This window comes from Phalacrocorax carbo, chromosome 6 (genome assembly GCF_963921805.1).
Source record: "Phalacrocorax carbo chromosome 6, bPhaCar2.1, whole genome shotgun sequence".
NCBI classification, from domain to species: Eukaryota; Metazoa; Chordata; class Aves; order Suliformes; family Phalacrocoracidae; genus Phalacrocorax; species Phalacrocorax carbo.
The window spans coordinates 60,667,577-60,690,755 of record NC_087518.1 but is presented as its reverse complement, the minus strand read 5'-3'; the positions used below and the strand labels follow the sequence as shown (position 1 = coordinate 60,690,755).

General features: G+C 40.3%; 2 protein-coding genes across 2 annotated transcripts in view; one reads left to right on the top strand and one right to left on the bottom strand.

Moving 5' to 3' along the window:
* The window catches only part of PLPPR5 (phospholipid phosphatase related 5), a 283,981-nt gene that overhangs the window by 98,379 nt on the left and 162,423 nt on the right, over positions 1-23,179 (top strand). The window contains exons 8-9 of the mRNA XM_064455578.1: positions 1,912-2,091; positions 14,503-14,593. The gene's annotated coding sequence lies outside the window, so the exon portion shown is untranslated. The remainder of the gene's footprint in view (positions 1-1,911; positions 2,092-14,502; positions 14,594-23,179) is intronic.
* The window catches only part of PLPPR4 (phospholipid phosphatase related 4), a 33,638-nt gene that overhangs the window by 5,785 nt on the left and 4,674 nt on the right, over positions 1-23,179 (bottom strand). Inside the window, exons 2-6 of the mRNA XM_064455570.1 lie at positions 13,357-13,542; positions 9,010-9,139; positions 7,093-7,288; positions 2,412-2,469; positions 946-1,119 (exon numbers count right to left, since the gene is read on the bottom strand). Coding sequence (XP_064311640.1) covers positions 946-1,119; positions 2,412-2,469; positions 7,093-7,288; positions 9,010-9,139; positions 13,357-13,542 — 744 coding nt within the window. The remainder of the gene's footprint in view (positions 1-945; positions 1,120-2,411; positions 2,470-7,092; positions 7,289-9,009; positions 9,140-13,356; positions 13,543-23,179) is intronic.

Sequence of the window (23,179 nt, the reverse complement as noted above, 5' to 3'; positions counted from 1 at the left end):
GGGTTTCTGTTATCTACCCTGGCTGCTGTTTCTTCTGCCACTGTGAAAGCCGTTCTTCCCCCGTCACCTTTGTAGACCATCCGCATGTACCTTAGAACATCTTATCACAGAAAAAAGGGGGATATGAACTTCTTGTAGTGTTATACTAAAGTTCATCGTTGACTTCTCGGGGTCACAAACATCCCACACTGGGGCAAAAATGTCAGTAGAAGTTCCCGATTGCTCGCAGGCGCCTGGGCTGACACGGTGCTGAACAGCCAGGGCAGCACAGTCATGTCAGAGCAAAAGCAAATACCGGCAGACACCAACAGGCCTGTCCTACATCCTCCCTTACAGGACCCCTCCAAGGTGCTCCTTCTGTTTCAACCCAGTGCAGAGAAGCATAGGAATAACCTGGCTTGGGCATCCTGTTTGCCCTGCATAATTTCCCCAAGAGCTCCAAAGAATCACAAAGGTGTAATATTGCCTCTGAATTTTTTTGTAGGTTCAGCAATTTACTCAGCTGAGTTGCTGCATATTAATTCAACCATTTTTTTGAGATCATAAAGCTAACGTTGGCAATATAAACTCAGGCTGGCAACAAATACCAATTAATTCAATATTTTTCTTGCATTATGCTTTTAAGTGTGGAGTAGAAGAGATGAGTATCTTTAAGTATTTAATGAAGCACATAATGTTAGAGCTGTTTCTGTATACAATGCCAGATGATTATATACCACTTTGTGCACTGTTATGGCACTTTAAATTGAAATACATATTTGCTTTTTCCTGTTTATTTTTAAAGTGATTACCCCTAACATCATCATCTGCAACACATTTCGACTATAGTTTTCATTATGGCATGTGACCATGATGAAAGGTTTTCATAAAAAATACCAGTAGTCTTATTACAGCCTTACCAGTATTATTTGCTAAAACTTAATATCACATGAATATTATATTTACCAAATAGAGAGCAATTCCTCCTCCTATAAGAAAGCCACAGTAAACATCAACTGGGTGATTCTTATACTGGGTGATACGAGTCAAACCACATATAATTCCGCAGATGATGAAAGCAAAGACCAAGAGGGGTTTGAGGAGTTTTGAGGAGTCTGTTAATGTAGAATTGAAGTACATCTTGAAAAAAGAAAGAAATTAAGAAGCAGTTGAAGAAACTTAAATTTATCTAAGAGGATATTAATTTCTCGCATTCCATGTTTCTTTTACACGTAGATCACTATTATACAGTAATATTGCAAATAATCTGTTTAATCTTATTTTACAGCCCTGTTAAATTTTGCCCACTTACTGTAGGAAGATCTGAAATCACAAGGAATGGATTTCCAAAAAACATAGGCAGTGTTGCTTATTGACATCAATTAGCATAAGGATTTTATGCCTAAATACCGTTCACAGTCAGAGCCTAACTGTGCTGTAAATGTGACTAAAGAGCCACCGCTTCTGAAATACAGAAGCCAGATGTGGTGCCAGATGAAAGCAATAACCTGTTCTGACAAAAGCTGCCACCAGATGCTTTAGAGAGCCATTGCTCAACTGGGGGCCATGATGTCAGGGAGGTCACAAAAACTAAGTGGAGGTGGTTCATCAAGTATTATTCCAAATGTTGGCCTTTCCATGGGCAGAATAAGTACTGGCAAGCTCCCGGTACATGCACAATTCCATTATCTAATTTGATTAACTGGTTGTTATTGTTGTTTTCCTGTTTTTTACAGCATGAGTGATGGAATTACTTTAGTTTTTTCTTGTTTTTTGTTTTTTAAACTTCAAGTAAGCAGTCACTCATACAAACACTGTAGCCCGTACTGAAGACACGTCATTGGTCAGGCGTGGAAAATCAGCAGTGATCGCTGCAGCATGTCCTACAATTCCCTGCCAGTTACTGATGGTTTTTATTCACTTGCTTTGCAGCAGCACCTTGGAGGCCTCTGGGAGTCATTGTGCCAGTTCATCCATGCTGCAATTCTATGGAGGTCAAATGAAACTACATCACATAAATGTTTGCTCCTTAATGCCTCGAGTTTAAAAGCAGGGGGTCAAGTGAAGACGGCAATAAAGAAAAGGCAGAACACATAAAGGTTAATTTGAACGGTAAGTTAAAATATCACCCTGTAAGACAGATAAGCACTGCATTTTATATGTGAATGATATGAGGCATCAAATATACTTTAACATTACACTTTTTGTTGCTTCTTAACAAAGGATGTGAAGCAGTTGAATCTTTTCTGTATTCTTAATAGAGCTGGTTTTATCTTAGCCGTTAGTAGTTCTATTTTGCTTTCAGACAAAGGGAGGGTAAAGACTTACATCCATCCCGCATAGCCAGGCAACACACCACTTCACAGTATACACCAAATGACTTTCTGACTTTTGTCTCGTATAAATGAAAAAGAACAGAGTTGGTTACTCACCGAAATGTACACCGCTGCAAAGGCTGCCAGGGTGGCGTGTTGAGAAGGGAATGACTTTCTGCCAAGGAAGGACACTCAAATTATGCTTCTCAGTTCAAATACACTGTGCTAGTGTTCACTTGAAAAAACACACTGGGTGGTACAGTCATTTTCAGCTTACGCTTCCTAATGTTATTTAGAAATATTTAATTTCTAAATTTCTTTTCTATAATCTGGAGAAAGGACAAATGTTAATGAAATGCCTTTGTTCTGAAGTAAATATTGAGCGTGAAATTCTTTTTGTGTACCAAGAAAAGTGTGTGTACTAAGAAAACAGTGGGAATGAGCTAAAGACTGAATGCTTGATTGAGAGAAGTATCTACACATTTATTTCTATAAATAAATTTCCATAATAACTTATCAGTAAGCACCTAATTATACAACATATTTAATACATGAACCTTGGCCTTATGATTATTCTCACCGACTTCAAACTCCTTTCAAAGTAAGGACTCCGACACTGGGATCATCAGTCCCGAACTTCGGCAACTGAATTCATCATCTTTGCGCCCCTGCTTTGTTGCTCTAATAACGGGGGATGGCAGGGAGACATTCTTCTCAGAGAGAGGCAAACTACATCTTTATTTGCTATGTCTTCAAGTTTATTTTTTAAATTTCATCACTTTATAACATGATCGGAGTGAATGGAGCACAAGGACACGGAGAGGACATTTTAAGAGTTACCGGGTCCCTTCCTAAAGCCCAGAACAAGAGGGTAAATGGAAACACATCCAAACTGTGTGAGACAGTAGGCGGTATCAGGGCTGTTCTTGGAATTGTGGAGGGCCGCCTGCTCCCATTGAAAACCTGGGGACTTGAATGATGTGGACTGCGTCTAGAGTCAGAAACTACAGACAGGAAAATTAAGAGTGACAGCTTAGCTCCTACTTCTCTGACCAAGAAAAGGAGGCTTTGTGTAAGTAGCAGCTACACAGAACCATCACACGAGACCCTCTAATATTTTAACATTATTCTTCTTACAGACCCATTTCAGTCCTCTAAAAACAACAAAAGAGAAGCGATGGGAACATGAAAGAGAGGTTTTTACACAGTAGAGGAAAAAACTTAGCTGGGGGCGAATTCAGTAACACCTGTTCTACGGTGGCGATCTAGTTCATAGCTTATAGAAACCCCAAAAAGCTTTTATAGCCTCTGAGCTCTAGAAGTGAGTAAGGTGCAGTGAAGATGTATAGCAGTTCATACGTGTACATTTACCTCCTTAAAATGGCATGGTCGTGTAATGCAACATGCTGGCTGCCTTGGTGAAGAAGGGTACGTCTATCTTGCAGCCACAGGAGCCACTTTCACCTGACAAAGCTCAGCTTGGGCTAAATATTCGAACAATCATTCAGCGTCGCAGACAGGTCGTGCCACGCTAACGGGGCTCCGAGTACAGCCTTTTTCCTGAAGTTATATTTCCTGAGTTACAGATATTTCCTGAGTTAGCTAGTTTAAAATAGCAAAGACTGAAACGTAGTCCTTTACCTTTAAAGACATTTTTCTGCAAAGCAGCAGAGTCTACTTTCTAAATTTCTTTCCTATATATTTTGCCTTGTCTGTTCTAAATAATTCATTGGCGATTACGTGTGTGCAGGTAGTTCAGTGTGCCTGCCACGCTGCTGACCTGAATTTGGGCCCACGGCTCCGGCAGGTTCGTGACTCTGGCCAAGATGAAATCTGCATGATTCCTTTTTCATTTCTAAAGACAGACCTAAATCGTTCTTCTTTGACTTTTTTTTCTTCCTTTTTTTTCCCCTGAACAAACCTTTCACAAATAGTACCCCTGGGGAACAAGTTCAGTGTTGAGGACAGGAGGATAAAGGCATGAAAAAAATATAGATGTTTATAGTGGCTAATCAACTCCTTTACCCTGTGCAGGTTTTAGTGCAAGAATAAATCTACTTACAATCTCTGTGGAGCTAATGTGTAGATTTGACTCTATGAAGTTTAGTGCCACTCAGAACTTAACCTTAATTTGATGGCATTTTTATAGTATATAAGGTGTGTCACTACGCTACAGTCAATTTTCTCTTTATTACATTTTCTATTCATATGCTTTCAGGGCAAGCACAGCATGTTACAGGCTAAATGCGCTCTGTGTACTCTCTAATGGTGACACTGCTTTTGTTCCTCTATTTGTTATCTTTTAATCTAAAATGAAAATAATTCAAGCTAAAAATACGTAGCCTTTTTGTATGGCTTTGTATTGAAAAGGTGAACAAAGGTCTCAAAGAAGACACGTCCTGAACTCAGATGACAGTGTATCGCTCTAAAAGCTCATGCATGAGGATGTGCAGAGGGGGAACAACGATGAGAGAGAGTCATACTGAGAGAGAGAGTCATACTGAGTCAGAACATCAGCAACGACAGAGGATAGAGAACTCACCGGAGCTCTGAATAGAAATGACTGAAAAGGCTCTTTGAAGATAAACAGAGGAAAAGATGGACAAAGGAAACCACTGGATATTTGGGGATGTTGCAGAAAATGATTTCATACAATCAGCTGGACAATTATGTGTTCTTCTCTATACTTTTCATAGGGGAGTCTAGAGGCAAATTTCAGGAGCCAAAGTTTCTTGGAAGTACAAATAAAAAATGAAGGCCATTAGCAATCTCAGAAGAACGAGTCCCTTACAAGCTGAAATTATTGAAGTCAAATTAACCTCCTGGGCTGCAGATGTTATACCATAACTCCTATAATAGGTGACTGAAGGATGTATTGAACCAGTAGCAAGTGCTGATCGCTTCCGTAAAGTTGAGACAGGCATAAGGAAGCAACAATTTATTAAAGGATGAATGCAATAAAATTGAATTAAGGAGAAACTGAGGGTAGTGCCAGAATATTATAAATCATCAAATGTATCCTCTATGATGGGAATAAATTTGAGATATCAATATATGGTCATCATCCTAAAGAAACAGAAACACACAACCTGATTGTTTAGTCTTAATATGTTACAACTAGTTTTGCTATTTTTTGGAAGTGATGATATTTCAACTTAAGAGTGATCAGCATGTTTGGAATGGCACCAAATTATTGGGCCAAACAGAGCTACAGTCCTCATTCCAGCTCCAGATCATGGCCACATACATAAACTGAAAAGATATGGCAAATTAATCAATGTTTATTATGAGTCTTGGCCCACTAGACATATTTAAGACCAAATACATCAAATAATTGTGGGTCTTTAAACATCAGTGAAATCGGTTTGGCCCAGAGAAAGGAGATAGATTATGAGATTTGCTGGAAGATACTTAAAAAGTGAATGATTTTATGACTCCCAAGTGTGTCAGCCATTGAAATAACGGAAAAGCAACCAAACTGGGGGAGAGGTGCCTCAGTGGACAGACGGAACATTTTAATAATATCCTCATGGCAAAAATGTAATGCCATGAGGCATAAAGTTAAAACCAGCTAGCCCCTGGGGCTGCGTACAGAACAAGAAAGGAGTGCAAAGCTTTAGTGAAGTGGATGTGACTGAAGTAACACAGCTTCATGTCTACTAAGCAGGTACACGGAGAAAATTACGCAGCTGAGTCAGAGACAGAAAATTGTAGTCATTTCTAGCATTCTATAATTTTGCTGTAACTTTGCTGGAGAGCAGGAGATTTTAAAAAAGCACCACAATTTTGAAGGATTGCAAAACATTCAGTGTTGTGACTAACAGGCAATAAAGGTTAACCTGGTGTGGAAAAGATATGGAAGACTACTGTCGTATTCAGTGAAGAGCTTCGTGATTTCTCAGTAGTGTAGTGCTTATATTTAGGACACTTCATACTAATGAAGTCCTCGAGCTAACGAGTAGCAGATGTATTGGAACAGTACAACTTACTGACTTATACCTTCAGATTCCTTGTATAAATCTATGACCTGTCATCAGTAATTGAATTATCACTGTTTTATCACATCAAGCTTGTTTAAAATAAGATATATAGTCTGGTTTATACCTCAACTTGACCGATATGCATGTCCAAAACCTGCTATTACAAACAACATTAATTTCTCTCCTGGCAGTCTAAGTAGGGAGGCTGAAGACTAAATGATCAAGGAGAATAAACCACCAGTTAGAAACACCATGAAAGAAAAAGCCCGTGTTTGGGAACACACAGATTTGCACTGTTCTCATCCCATCCTTCCTCTAATAAAGGGATTTTTTTCAATGCTGTCAATATAAAAAGCTTAATCAACTAGAGAAACAGAAAGCAAACAAACTCCTCCAACAAATCCCAAAACCACGCCTCACCAACTAACACCAAAATGCCAGAACAGTAACGTATGTTATACAGAGGGCTCAGATAAAGTACTTGCGTGGCCTCTTCCCCTTCCCTGTTACAGGGAACGCAGTAGAACCTATACATATTAATAATTGTATAGGAAATTGTCTCCTTTGAAGGAGCGGAAATAACTAACTACTAACGACTGTGCTTCAGAACCTGACAGAGTCTTCCAAAGCCCACTCTTGGCCTAATATCTTTATACAGAAAACTGAACATCACTAAAAAGACACTTATGCTCTCACCTTTATTTCAAAAACCTGGCAAAAGTAATTCATATTTTAACTAGGAAAACAAAAAATCTTGAAATTGGGACAGAAAATAAAAGGAATGCTTAAAAATGTACGCAACGAAGGACAGAACCAACCTTCCAGCATTGATAATATTGAGATCCGCTCCTGAGCAAATATCTTCCACAACATATGAATTCTCTGAGCAGGATACATTTAAGGATGTATAGTTAGGCTTGCAAACAGTCAGGAAATATGGTGCCTGATATCCTGTTGATAGCTGTATAATATCAGTAACAAGAGCAGTAGAACAAAGACCAAACACGTGAACACCTAGGAAAGAAATCAGTAGAGCTTGTTAACTTTATTATATGCATAATTTAGATGAATTCACTGTGACAAAATACATTCAACGGAATTCTGGTGGCTTGTGTCATTGGACTTGTGAGAATTTAACTGAAGAATAAGATGCATTCTTTTTTTTATGAAAACTTATTGCAAAGTTGAATTCTTTAATGTAAAAAATTTAAGATTATTTATGCTTGTTTTCTTCCTGTTGATACTAACATTTCATTTTGAAGGCTTGATGCCCTCCAACATCTTTTCATAAACTTTTATGACACCAGAACTGCCTCAGTTTGGAAAGCAGTTTTCTGAACTGCCTGAAGGACAGCCAGCTCTTTGAGGAGAGCACATGTGCTCGTCCAGTCCTTGGACTTGCCCACTGGGATACAGGCTTTTAACAGCATGGACAGCTGCCCTTCAGATCACCGCTCTGAGGATCTCTTATTACCACCAGGGACTCATCAGCTGGCAATAACTTTGTCTACCTTCAGATCTCTGATATTTCTTGAGTACCAAGTTCTTGCCATGAGTCCAAATACTTAAGCCTTTTTGGTAGCAGATCAATGCTTCTGTCTGATTAATAACGCCAAATTCACAAGGCAGTCGAGGTAAATGCAATTTTTTAAGCAAGCATTTTGCCCTTTTAGTGAGCTTCTCCCCTGAAGATTTACCTCTAATTCTCTATTTGTATTCATATAAATAAATTTATTTTTTATCTTAAAATTGAAAGAATGCTAAAGTCGCTAAAATAGGAAAGAAACTGCAAATTCAGAGTATGAATCCAGAATCAAATTCACGCAGCTTTGAGCTTGTCTTTTTTGGAGATGGAATGGGACACCGTATAGGAGCAGTGGAGAACATGGGGTATCTCTACAGTCCTCCTTGCTGATGTTGTAATCTACCGTCCCCCCTGCTCACTTCCCCACTGCTGCTCTCAAGAGGATGCTTTACTGGTCATCGGCTGTACCACCTCTCCTGTCATTCCCTCCCGGCTTGCCAGACTCCAGAAATCTAGTGTCTAGCCCTCCTCCCAGGTTTCAGCCTGCTGTCCTGCAGCTTGTCTTTGCCTAGGCTGCCCTCTCCAGTGAAAGATTTCCAGAACAGAAAACCTTTCCTTTGGCCACTCTTTGGTAGAGGAAATTAGCTGCAAGCCGGGGAACAAAGTCCAGTTGCCTTTTCAAGTTTGGTTTTCATAAACGACAATTAAAACAAAGTAAAATAAAACAATTCAGCATGTTCCTCTCTATCATTAGGCTGCCAGATTCTAGCCCTTTTCCAAGAGGTAGACACGTCCCAGAAAAAGAATGTTAAATCTACTGACAGTTTCTGACAAGTTGTTACTGTCGTGCTGAACGCTGTGTCAGGCGGGTTGAGCCCTTGTGAGGTGCTGAAGACGGGCAGGGGAAGCCATACACTGAGACCATTAAAAGGAAACCAGCTCAAGGTGGGCAGAGAAGGAAAAACAAGTTATTCTTTTAGAAACCCTGACAATAGTACAGGAGAGGAAAGGGAAAACGGGGAGCGGGGATGCTGCGTTACTGAGAATGGGGCTGCTCGCTCGCTCCATTTGACAGTTTCTTCTTGCAGAAGATGATCTATGCCAGTGACAGCCCTGCACTGCTCTGAAAGGCTGTTTCAGAGGAAACCTGCATGGTGAAAATCGAATGTATATGGAAAGCTCTCCTTTGTGACTAACAATTGAAACCCACCAACAAATCTGACAGCTCTTCTAAGAAAAGAATTGAAGTTGCATCCTCCTGCATTAATATTGGCCTCTGTTCCAATCCCATTTCTTCTTTTGGACAGGCAACAGTAGAGGATTCCTTCTCCTATCATTATCTGCAATGACAAAGGAGCTGTTAAATTAAATGTAGCAGTTACTCAGAAGACACGGATTGAATTTAAAGGGCTAAAATACAACTATACCACAAGCAATGTCACCCACTGACATGTACTCGCCTTTAAAAGATTTTTATCAATATGTAAACATTCGGTAATGCAACTTAGCCTGAGCGAGGGCAGGCGAGAAGGTGGCGCTGAAATTAAATGCATACAGTATACAGTGCTCAGTGGAATCGAGGTCTTGATCCACAGCTGCAATTTGACGCTTCTACAACAAAAAAGTAGTAATTAGAAAACCTCCCCTCTAAAATAATCCAGAGCCACTGCAATATCGTAGTGTTCCTGAGGTGGTTTTAGCACTCAGTCTTGGCCTCAAGCCTAGCAGTCCCTAGCAGCTTCTAATTACGTGGCAGCCTGCTCCTCTGTAGTCATTTAATTTGGCTTGCGTTTTAACCAGATCCACAGCAGCAGAAAAAGTTCTGTCCTTACGGTCCCTCTGAACACACCAAGCAAAAGAGATTATGAGTGAAGCCCTAGACAAGAGTTTATAATAGAAATAAAGAGAAGAACATAAATGAAAAGTGGTGTTACTTGCTGGAAAATCCAGATCCATTTATACATTTGCAGTCTCAGCTTTGATTGTTTTCCTTGTTAAACAGTGCAACATCTTGGAAATCTGTGCAGGGCTCGTACAGAGTTCAGAATAAGGGTTAGGCTGAACTATTGAAATTAATGAGGCAGTTCTCACCACCAAGAGGAGATTCACCTTGTCTACCCACAGATGCACTGAACACTAATACACGCAAAGCACAAAGCTGACAGTGCAATGAGATGCTGAAGCATCTGAATTCTGCTGAATTTGCTGTAATTACCAGTGAAGTTTGCCCATGCTAAGACCCCCTCACCCTAGGAGATGGGAGATGCAGTGGACAGGCTTAGTCCAACTCTTTTTTAGCAAAAAGTTTAATATATTGAAATTTCCTTTCTTTGCCAGGAAAACGGAAGTAGCGAAGGTTGTCTCATTACATGGGAAAGTCAGTGGTAAAGGGTTATTTAAGGAATTTTATTTAGATGAGAACTATGGTCACTATTATCTGTCTCTACTTGATCAATTTACAGCTGAAACTTCCCAGAGAGATCAGTAGTATTTCAAACTTAAAAAACAGAGAAACTAATAATTTTTAGGAAGCTCTAAGGAATGTCTGACACAGGGAAAAAACAGCAGAGAAACGGATTAGCTTGTGTGATAGAGGAGAAAATTGGGAAAGAGCAAGGGCTATGCCAAGGAAAATTCAGAGGCTGGTATTTCCAAGGAAACTAACTCCCACAGTAGAGGAGGCAGTAGGACTGAAACTGCCAGCAGTGAATTTCTCTCCTTGCTAACTGATTTCCCAAATCAATGTGATTTACTTTCCTGGTGATCACTGTCAGAAAGCACATTGTTACCTTTAAGTAGGTTTTTAGTCAGTGGCTGATAAGGGTTTGAACCTACACTGATATGATTAAATAAGTGGTCCTAATGTTTTGGAATGACTAACTACAGAGAAAATATGTCAGAGGATTGGATTCAGACTTCTTTAAAGCAAATTGTAGTCGTGCTGGAATTCAAGTATATCAATATTCCACGCATAAATTATCCACGTTGGTAATTTCATACAAGTCCAGTTGTTCCACACTGAAGTCTCCTGTGGTTTATGAACACATATAGAAAATTTCATATATGCCACAAGCTATAAGGCATATGTCAATAATTCAGATAGTAATTTACTGTAGCATTTCAGGGCTACAGAACAGACCTGGTTAGAAGCAGTTGCTGCTCACCAACAATGAGCAAAAAACCCCAAGACAAAAAAAACCCAACACCTATAAAACCCCAAATCCACACAGATCCTTCTGTAGTAACAGTTTGGGGAAATAAATTACAAAATGCTAGATTTGTTGTAACAAAAAATTACTACAAAGTGAATAGATTTAATATGTTCTCCAGTCTTGGGAAGAACTGAGGATCTCAACAGAAATAACATTGAAAAAAATTAAGTCCTATTCTAATACTTATATAAGGCTTTAAGGAGGGATTGAGACTGGAATTTGCTTGTGTTCTCTCCACCCCCCTTTTTTAAAAATTTTTTTTCTTATTTACACTTTTTGGTAATATTTAAAATGTGGCTTGATGACACCTGTATTTTATTGAGTCTTGATGACCCTCTGCCTCATGCTGCAGTAAGTACCTGAACTGCAGGGAGAGGCTAGCATACGCTGTGCTACTGGAGATCCTCAACTCCTCACATAGCTCATGCTTTCTTTTCTGTATTTGACAGGTTTTAGAAAGTGTGTAATTCACTGAAATGTGAATTAAAACTAAGTTGTAAAATGCTAAACTCTACAAGATGACAATGGCACAATGGTCATCTTTCTGCATTGAGCTTCATTGGCCTATTTTTCCAAAGAAAAGGGGAGGAATTGGACAAAACCCCCTTAGTTTTTTACTTCAGAAGTGGTATTTAGTAAAGAGCTGATGCTCTACACCATCTTCAGTGCCCTTTATTAAAGGAGATGGTGTATTTCACATTACCAGAGCCCACTCTCCAACTAATACAAGCATCACATCCGTGCTTACATTAATACAAATGAACTTCCTGAGGCTTGCAGCTTTTAAGCAGTTGTATTTTGAAGCTTCTGGATTTACTTTCCTGACTGATCTTATGCTTGATAGGCATGCTCAAGTGTGGTTTGAGTTCCTCACAGGGCACGGTTTCGGTGAGTTGGCTGTACTGCTGGTAGGAGAATGATTCAAGCATGAATAACATTTCCTATTGCAAGATTTCACGCGCTGCTGAGATAATTTAGCTGTAATCAAATCCCTTAATAAACACTCCATAGTGAAATGGGCATCCTTCATCTCAAGTGAAGGTGACTGATATCACCTAGACTTGACATCAACCCTCTGAAGTAAAAATCAGCTTTTACCCCTCTACTGTGCCCCAAGTGAGCCTATGTAGATTCCTTCTGTTGTTTCAGGGAAGTCCACTTTGTTGTTATCAGAAACACTACCTAAACTTAAGCAATCTAAACACAGCCAAACTGTGATACCAACAGGTTTTGGTTTTATCACAGTATTTGATATTTGCTGCAAGCATCTGCACCAGGAACACCGAGAGTCTTAGCTCCCAGTTCCTAAATGAGTACAATTTTTATCCCTGATGGTTGTGCAAAATCCTTCACAAATGGTTTCTAAAGCAACCAAAATCAAATGCAGTAAGAAGAGTTCAGTTTAAAAAAAGACAAACAGACAAAAACCATCCTGGAAAGCAAAGAGAGAACAGCACTTGATTTTTATATGGGCATCACATTTTATAGATTTTGTAATTGCCAATTGGCTAGTATTATAAAAGGAATGAACTGGTTGAATTTAAGGGAATTCAGAGGAGCTGGCAGCAGAGATACATTTGCAGCTGGCCTTAGAGAAGGGCCTAACCGAGATGCGCAGTCATTGCTGTCAGGGGAGAGAAGAGACCCTTTCAGAAGGTTGATTCAGCTTTTTAGGTGCCTGGAATCACCCATTCGAGGTGAATTTCTCTCTCCTTTTGCCAAACAGGAGTGGTGTGAGAATAAGGCTCCTATGTGACCTGCCTAAATTCAGACACAATGAATTCCCTCTAGTATATATATAAAGGGAAAGTCTTTAGATTTCATTTTAATTTGACACAGTAATTCCAGCAGGGACAATACTCACCTGTATGGGACAATTTATATTTCTTTTCTGTAAAATAGTGACCAAACTGCTCATATTCTGACAGGACACTTCTGTTCTGTTGAAATCACCTCCTCTCTTTGGGTGAGTGATTAAACCAGCCTCCTTTTGCCTACACTGGGAAAGCATAATTGATTTCACTGACACGGCTGGTATACCTTCTCACCGAATAAAGCTAGTTCTAACAAAAGCGGCATGTTCAGGGCTGTATATGAAAGGCTTCCATTTCCAATAAAACCTTGAATTTTTGGTGTATCTCAGAGTATGGAGATGTCCTGTCTGTAAAAGTTCAAATATTTGTACAGCATAATACAGAATGACTCAAGCATTCATGATACAAATCCTAAGGTAATTAGCCCAGATGACACTCTGCAGCCTAAATGAAACCAAAGGAGGTATTTTCTTTATGCCAACTGAAACGGTTCAAAATCTTTAATAAGTGACAGTGGCACCTCAAACTTACCGTAATTGATGGTCCAGCAAAAACCAGACTAAGCAGCATCAAGAAGGGAACAGACTCTTGGGCAGGTTCAATGTATGGCATACTCAGGCTCTTGTCATAGCAATTAAATCCAGAGTGAACTGGCTTGAAGACATCGGTAAGTTCAAGAAAATAGAGGCTAACAACAGAAGATGCCAATATGGGCAACTAGAAGAGAAGAAAGCAACAAATTACTGTTTGGAAATGGAATAGCAATGCTTTTGCACAGACAATACGGTCTGTTAATAAATCTCTGTCATGTTTGCTATTTACATCTCACTGCTCCTTGTCATATCCATTTTACCATCTTTAATTAATTAATTCTCTAGAGATATGACACTATTCAGTTGATATCAAATAACCCTGCTGTCTACCAAGCTAGTCAAAACACCCAATCCAATCTTCAGCCCACACGATTTAGCCTTTTCATCTATGAAACATTAATAGACAAACTTTGATTTTTTTGTTGTTGTTGTTGCTTTGAAGAGGCAGTACCAGGACTGCAGCCTCCCGTGTGGGGCCTCAGCGTTCTGCGGCTCATCACCAGCTTTTTCAGTCCTTCAGCAACCCCCTTGTCATGTACATGACAGCATTTATATCAAAGCCAGTTTGTATTAAGTTTCAAAGTAACAGTTAATGAAAAAACAGTATCCAGTGCTTCCCTAGAACCTAAATATGTGATAATACAGTGTTCCGCCTTCACGCATTTAATTTTGTAATTCTATCAAAAAAAGCAATTAACTTTGGCAAGACTGAGTCTGTTTAGAACCACAGTGACTATGGTTCACAATCCTTTCATCCTCTAGCTATTTAGTGATTTTTACCCTTTGCAATTACTTCCAGTAATTTACTAAGAGCGAAGTTGGCCCCTCTGGGGATGAATTCACCCCAGCTTGCCACCAGCTCCTGAAAGCACAGACTCCACCAGTAAACCTCTGTGGAAGGAAGTCGTTCAAGAGAAGAAAGAGCAAAAAGGCATTCTGAAGCCATTGGTTTGTAAGTGAGCAGAGAGGGCAGCCCTGCGCCAGGGTGGGCATCGGGGTGTTCAGAGGTGACCAGCAGCATGTGGTTATTCTCTGCATCCTCCTACTAAATGCTCAGAAACGGTTTTTGTTTGTTAATTCCCAGAGTCCTCACGGAACAAGGCAACATTAGAACAACCGCCTGCTCCTCCACTGAGATGCAAGGACTCCTTCCCTGTGTCTCTACTGCAATGAAGGTACCTATGGATAATATGATGTGCACTGCCTGTCTGCTTCCTTTTCCTATTTTTCTTTTTAAGATGGCTGTTTCATGAGCTTTTCCTCCCTGTTAGCTGCAGCTGAAAAGTAAAAGCTTGCAACTACTAAATAGATTCACTTAGATAAAATCATAAAAGTCTGATAAGGCTGTATCACATCTCTAGAGAAAAAAACCCTCCTCTTTTACACGAAGCACCTCACTCTGTGAGAAACAGGGACTGGACTAACATAATTTCAGGCATACTTAGATTGTATTATTCTTGCAACGTTCAGCACACATTTCCAAAAATAATTGATAGATCAAAATCAACATCATTCATCCTACTCTACAATGGAATAAAAAAGCAGAAGTAAAAGTGGATAAATATGTATATTGGAAAAACGATGAATAAAACCTCCTAGGCATGGCAGAGGGACAATGGTTTTTTGCATTAACTGGCCATTTTCATACACAATATGCAATACACATAATGTGAATACATAATATATTACTATTATATAAATCTCACATACAATATGTATGGAATAATTCTATACAGTGTAACTAAATTGAGTCCTGCTTCCTGCCCAGCACAGGAGGAAGTCCAGTTCTTTAGCTGGATGTATCGTATAATACTTCTCGCTTCCTGCTGGATGCAGTCCCTGACTGACCCTAATACAAGCATGCAGGATTCGTCTGTTCCTAGTCATTATACAGCTGCGCAGGGATGACAGAGGGCTTCCCTCGAGTCTTCATACCCTAGGGATAATTAAGACTGCTGCACCCAGTCTCTGCTGCTGTCGCTGGGATGCTGAAATTCTGCACAGCATCTGAACTCACGCGTATTGCGACTCCACGTCTGCACAGCATTTAACTCTTGGAAGGTTTGCAATGTCTTTCATTATTCACTATTTGAAAGTCATACCTAATGACTTAGCCAGGGTCCAGGTCCCATGGGGCGCAGCGTCTTATAATGGGACACAAACCTCTTCTAACGAGCTAAAATAGGCCAAGTGCCTATTGCCCTTCTTGTCAGGAATTATGCCAGTTTATCTAGATGTCCCCAAAGGTTCATTTCCTAGAATGGAAGCGCAGGGCAGGCAGGCTCAAGGAACGCCTCGCCCTCAGTTTCATCTTCCTTGCGTGTTCTTCCCTTTCCCTAACGTCAAGAAAAGGAACGTCTCTCCTTGAACAGGCTCTGCGTTACCCACAAGTCCACCGCTACTTTGACTCTGGTATTCTTAGGCAGGCAACTGTTTTAAATGGCGATATCGAACTATCAAAAAATAGGTGATATATGGAGTCATATTTTCTTGTGAGACACTAAAATAAAAGATGGGGATAGCTTTTTTTTTTTAAACTACTGCATGTAAGCTATAATTTTATTGTTAATTACAAAACCAAGGAATTGTAAGAATTGCTTTCCACTGTCTTATGACTTCACTACAGGACTCCCATATTATTTCTGACTGTAATTACCCATTCTGCTAAAAGAAAAGAAATAATTCTAAAGGACTATTAATCTCCAGCGTAACTGCTTACAATACTAATGAATAGGTTTACAGTCAATTTGCTATATACAGTATGTCAGATCCCACAGGACATTTTTCTTCCTATCTTTTTAAAAATACAAATATAAAATGTGCCTTCTAAAAGTCTTAACGTTTCTAAAAAAAAGCAAACACTTCTAAAATCTTCTAAACAGTATAACTGGCTATTTAATATATGAATATTTATGGAGTGTTCTGCTTAAGGCAGCAATAGTTCTGTAATTATAGACTTCGGCTCCCAACACCTTGAAAATGTCAAATATAATTAGATGGTGGAATGTGTATTGTTTTAATTACATAATGGAATAGGAATTTTCCGGTTCCTAATTAGAATAATAAAACCCCCAACCTCAGCTCACATATCTTGACTAATAAGTCTTTATACTCTTGCTTCCTTGGCTGGCTAATGGAGAAAGATCCCTGTTTAGCTTGTAATTTAGACCTGTAAATGTAGAGTTTGACCCAAGCAGTGAAACTCTCTTTGCCTTAGAGTCTTAAAGTCAGGACCATAATCAGCATAACTGCTGAAAAGGTTTGATTTGGCATTTATTTATTTTTTTAAAAAAAGATTTTGTCTTTTTCCTCCTGTTATTTTCTTAAACTGTATGTTAAGAGCCTTTATTAAGCTGCAGGACTTTGCTATTAATAATAATTAATGTTATTAATACTTAAAAAGATTTTGCTGTATTGAGCTAGGAATTGTCCAAGCACGAGAAAAGACAATCTCTATTCCCAAGAGCTCAACAAGGGTGTAAGTACCTAAAGATCTTGTAAGGAGAAATATAAAAGGTGAAAACCTCCTGTATGTTACAAAGCACAGGACGAGCCAGAAGGGCATGTGGTAGCACAATAACTTCTCTGAACTGATGGGATATGTAACAACTCTCCCTTCTGGCCAAGAGCCACAAGACATCTATCACACATTGCAGAGAACTGAAAGAAGTGGCCGTGAGAGGAGTTCAGAGGTGGGAGATAACAGTTCTTGAGGTTGCCCATCACTCCTCTCTGTGGGACATGCTGTGATTGCTCCTGGGGCCGTTTTGGGGTGCTCCTGGTTTACTTGTGAGGATTAAGACTATCCAGGACCCACACTGCCAGCACAATTTGTTACTGGCCATGAGATACAGCCTATGCATGGACCCATGCTGGTCCTGCCCCAAGCCCACAGGTTGCCTACCCCTTAACCACCAGGCCCAAACTTGCTGGGGCGCCCCCAGGTAGATGGAAACGCTTCTATTAAACTTCCCTATGATTAGTTTTCCATGGCTTCAAATGCATGAAAAGAGGAACCTGTAGAGCTGTAGCCCACTGAATACAGTATTGCCATTGCTACTAACAAGCCACAGATTTTGCACTGAGTTTGCAAGGACTCATGACTGGGACCTGTTAAACATGATTTGCCTGTACTTGTCTTGACCTGCCTGGAGCTTCGTTTTTATTTGGTTTAATTGTAACAGCGTTTTTTTTAAGACCTTAGAAATTAGGCTATGCCTGATTTGTTTTACTTTCACATATCTTTGTATGGTACAATTCTGCATGATTTTTGTATCTATATTTAGTATTAATAAGTAGTCATTCTGTATAAAATGAGCTATTTATGACTCTAGCGTAGTGCATCCCAAAGCCTTTGTCAGCAGTATGATATTGATTGTGATTCTTCCTCACTCTAGGAACCACTTGGGTTCATTTTTAGGTTTGCTAATGCGCTTTTCCACCTTGCTTTTTCTCTTTTGGTCTGTCTTTTCACTTTACATCCCAATTTACTGTATGTGGCATGGATTACATATGTTGGGTGCTTGTTCTTTGTGCTCTTTGTTACCCGTGAAATCGGTTTCACCAGCTGCAGTCCTGCATTTCTTTATCTGACCGTTGGGTGAGTTGTTTATAGCCTTGAGGTCTCCAGTATTAGCAGATGTCCCATCTGGTTTCTTCCACCTGTTAACTCTTCCACATTGCACCCTGTGTAATGCAGGAATACAGGTCTGGTGTGACAGCAGAGGTCTTGCAAAGAGGGCAGTGGAAGGCCAAGCCTTAGCAGGGAAATCATATTGGAATGGATGGAACCCTAGAGAGCACAAGATTGTCCTTCGGATAGCTCAGCATCTGGGGCACGGACTTTTGTCGCCGGCCTTCCATCAGGCACACAACCTGTTGTTCTGAAGGAAATACTGAACGGCTTGCTCTTGAGTTAAAACGTAGGACCTTTAACTTTGCTATTCCACAGGGTCTCTGCAGAGCCCTAAATTTCTAATTCAAGGTGCTCCCTCCCCTTTGGAGAATTTCTACATAATCAAAGCTTCACTAAAACCACATTCTCTCTGCAAGCGTTACAGGCAAGTCAGCAGCAATCAGATATTGATGGTTTCTTAAATGATACCATGGAGACAGTGAGGCTGAAACTAAAAGAAAGGCAACAAATAAGCACACCTTCCCCCCCCAGTTTCTCTCTTACCTTGAAAGAATACGCAACTGGATACACACATAATTCAAAACTCTCTGGGAATCAGCAGCTTCTATAAATTGCCTTCTTCTAAAACTGTACACTGTTAGTTATACGTCTAACTCTTCTATTTGCCAGCACTTAACTAAGCAAAGAGTCCGTATTTATCTTCAGGAGAACATAATCTTAAAATCCATGGGCTTTGCGAGAGTGCAGCCACGGAGCATCATACAGTCCAATGTCTGAACCTGTTTTGCAGGCTGCAGTTATGTGACCCCTCTTTGCTTTGCTTAAAATGCACTAGAGGTGTTATCTCTTATCGTGAGCTCATATACAGATCCTGTGGTGTCGTACTGGGCTGCCGTGCTGCGTACCAGCAGACAGCCTTCAAATATGGGTTACAAAAGTGATCAGCCTGGGCTATATTTCAGTCAGGCTAAGTAGGGGGAAAAAATGAAATGCCTCTCTTGTAATTATAGCTGAATACTGAAGTCACTGCTCAGTGTGCTGGCTGGAATGACTTGAGCATTTTTCTCTGAGACTGGATGCAAATACAAAGGCTGTGGAATTGATCAGTTTTACCTGCCTGTATAAAAGATAGGCAGAAAAGAGAGAAGCAATACGTACGGAGCTTTCAGAGGAAGTCAAGTCATGATTAGTCAGATGCAGAATAAAGGTAGTATGACTAGCCCACCTGTCAAAAGGGTTAAGGGATGCCTGATACGCTATTTGGATCTTTTATGCGTTGTAAATAATTTTTAGACTTGGATGGTCAGGAAATTCTTAGACCCATAGGTCATTCTGCAACCCTTCCACAGCAAGTAAAGAGCTCCTGAGCACAGGAGCTGCCTCCTGGTGTATCGCTTATTTTCTGAGAATCAGGGAATCTTTGTAAGCAATCAAGCAAACAAACAGGATTGCCTCAAAGAGATAGCTAACAAATGCCATCGGTTTCTCCTCACGGCAAAAGTACCAGCCAAGTACTTGGGAGAAGGGCGCCTACTTAATAACTCTGTTGTGCTCGCACTGCAAGGCTGTGGCATTGTGGAAGATTCTATTAAAATGTATCATAAATACCAGTGCTTGTGCCAAAAAATTCATGGTCTAAATGACAAGGCACAACAGATGGATGAGACAAAAAAGAGGGCTGTGGTGGGCTGGAGGAGACAAGGTATCCCTATTCTTAGCCAGCTACTAACAGCGACTGCAGCGCTCGGCCGCCCTGGCTGTTGTCCTGTTGCACTTGGCTGTGAGACTCACAAAAGGCAGGAGGAGAGAATGGACGGAGGACAGGTCTCTCTTATCCTGACAGGAATGAACACTGAGGTCATGACTATGACTGAACGCCTTCCAGAAACAGGCCAGGAAGAAGAAACGGTATCAGCCCAAATTCTGCCATTTTCTCTCGTTTTTGAGAACCCCTGGCTCCTGCTTAGGTACACCAGTGCGGTACCTTCACCCTCCGTGCAACTGCTGGGCAGGGCTGGGATTAAGACCAAGCACCTGCTGAAATGCATTGCAAACTGAGCTGTCGTGAGGACTTTTGGGAGACAGTACTAAGCACAGGATGGCTGCAGAGCAGGGGACTGGCTTGACCTAAAAGTCAGGGTTGTAGATTTTTTTTTTTTTTTTAATGTTCTAAACTTAATTCTCAGATGCCTCAGGCTGATAAGAGAAGGCACTCAGGCTTTTCAGAAGTCTAAGATTTGCATCTATATAATGGCTTTTTGCTTTTCTCTCTGAACTCGAGTTTCTGCTGCGCCCTGTCCCTTTTTCGGATGTAGGTTTCATCTGGCCCAAAGCTGTAAGGAAACAGTCTTTAAAGGATTTTTACCTCACCACTGTCTAAGTTTTGTTGAAACTAATTGCAGAGATGTGATACAATGGTCTTTCTTCTCCTAGATTTAACACTACTGGATTTAATTTCAACTCACAGTTTAATTTCAAATCCCAGGTGTCGCTGAAATCTATTATTATTACCATTTTGAAAAATTAAGTTATCCTTATTTCCAGCATTGACTTTAGACTTTAATTTAATTGTTCGGTGACTGTCAATTAGAGTCTAGCTTTAGAAGTACAACAGATATCTTCGTGCAGCTCCTCAAACCTCTTGATCTTTTGCCAAATCTTAATAGAAAACCTCTCAATATGTGTAAGACCAAAAATAGAGCTGATACATCAGTGATAAAATTCCTATTTAGTTCAGAAATCTCAAAGTCATGCTGAATGCATGGTAATCCTAAAAGTGCTTTTTTTTTTTTTTTGATAAATATATGTGAAGCAGCAATTACACAGAGAGAAACCACCAAAATAAAAATTGTTTAACAAAAATATTCTCAGGCAGGAGTAACCTAAAAATACTCAAAAAATATTTCTATTTAATTAAGTGTATGTGCTGAAATAGGAAGCAAATCCTTAGGCAGAAATTCTACAACACAAAAAATACAATTAATGCACTTCTTTTCAGTGTGACTTCAAACGTAAATGACTATTCATAATTATGATTACAGCTAATTATGATGATTAATTAAATCAATGATTAGTTATAATCAATGAATAAATACAAACAATGAGATTTAGGATATTGCACGTCCTGTCGATTATAAAACTTCTTTTATGCTCCTTCTGCAAGGTTATGGTAAATCAAGAACAGCAACACATCCAAAAAAGGCAGGTTTTTTCGGGTCAGAGCGTTGCCAAACTTCAGCTAGAAGTTTCCTCAAAACCCCCGTCTCCCAGGGACAAAGCCGCCAATCCCTGCACTATACTACAATTTATTCTACTCTCTCAAACACACTGGAAAACCATTCTGTGGCTGCCAACCCTTCTCCAGTGGCTTAGTCCCGTGCTGTTTTGTCACTTCTGAACTCCCTTCGTACAAACCGGGCTTTTAGGCGACAAGACCATCAGTCAAGATGCGATGTTTGTATCAGCTCAGCTCCTGCGTACGTAAGGTTCCCCAACAGGCTGCTGATTGATTTTGGCTGCAGAGCAACAGATTTTTAACAATTACAGAAGAAAATCACAGAGGTGGGCTATAAATTTTTGGAAAAATGAATCTCCTTTACTTTCTAACGTATTCAGGCCTCCTTTTACTATTGGGGTGTTAGGTCAGGAGGATGGTGCAGGGCCTTCCTTCACGATGAACTACTCAAACTCTACACTTGCCAAGCAAGTAGCCGAACACAGAGGGAGATCTAACGTGTGGCATTTCCTTTTCTTCATCCCAGGACAGCCTTGGCACAGGCCTGACACCTCCCTTTTTGCTCCCTTTTTCCGCTCACCTGCTAAAGGCTAGTAGTGTGCGGCCCGTACGACTCTTCTATAAGCACAGAAGCGATGCGGAGGACGTAACGTTGATGACTTGGCCAATGAGTTACCTAGCTGCTCTGAATGCGTAGCAGGCTCCTCAAGGCTCAGGTAGCCCCTTAATATTTTGGGGACGCTAGTCTCTAATGCACGGTTCTAATCAAATCTGACATCTATCCTTGGTGAGTCAGCCACAAGACAAGGTCAGCTCAATGAGCAGTCTGGGAAGTGTACTACTTCTTCCCCTCCCCTCACACATGGTTGACTCTTTTGAGAGGAAAAGCAATATATTTGGAAAGTATGCTGCTTCCACGGTATGGGGGTAATTTCATCTTCTACAGTTGGGATTTTTTTGTTGGGTTCCCCGCCCCCCCAAGGCTAAATTAAGCATAACAGAAAACCTGTCTAGGGAGAAATGTGGCTACACTGTGCCTCCAAGACACAGCAGTATAGTTTAACTCTTACACTAGATCCAAACACCCTGTTCTGAGGAAGGAAGGCTTAGCCCCATAGCCTGCTCTCCCTCTACTCTCATTCTAATCACTGCACTCCATGGGTTTTTGCATTTCTTGCCATCACACCTATCACTTGCAGGTGACAAAGTGCATTATTTAAATGTGGGTCATGCATGGCTGAACATCTGAAAAAAATTCCTGAGGTGACTGAGAGGTAGCACTGAGCTACCAAGCGATGTGTACGAACGTTTGACATTTCAAACCTAGCTCTGTCAGTGTATGTTAGAAACAAAAGGAAGTATCTGGTGCTGAGACACGGTCTCTACATGCACTTATTTCAAAGGAAGCTGATCACCTTCTGCATTTTGCAGCCTGGACTCCTACAATGGTAACAGATCTTTGTGCTTTCTACTGGTGAGAATTCCAGGTCCTTTGGGGAACAAGAAAAATAAGTAGTCTTCCAGTACTGAAAGAAGTGTTTCCAAACAGTCCTGGTGTGATTAACTCCTGGCTGTGCTTTGGGAAAGGTAGAAAAAGAAGCTACCTGTATCCGTATGCATGCATCATACACAAGAGTCTGGAAGACAATGTAAGGAAAAAATTTAACTGTACAAGGGACATTGCCTGAAATGTCTCTGATTTTAGTCCCTGGAAGTTAAGCAGCCAACAGATGAAGGCAGTGCTACAGCAACACAATTCAGCTGGAGAATTAGTGCGCCAAGTCACTCAGATTGACACCACCTTGGCCTTTTGCATTCCCACATCCGTGGCACTGGATGAAGCAACAGTGCCACTGAAGCCAAAAGCAAAATTCACAGTGACTTCTGTGA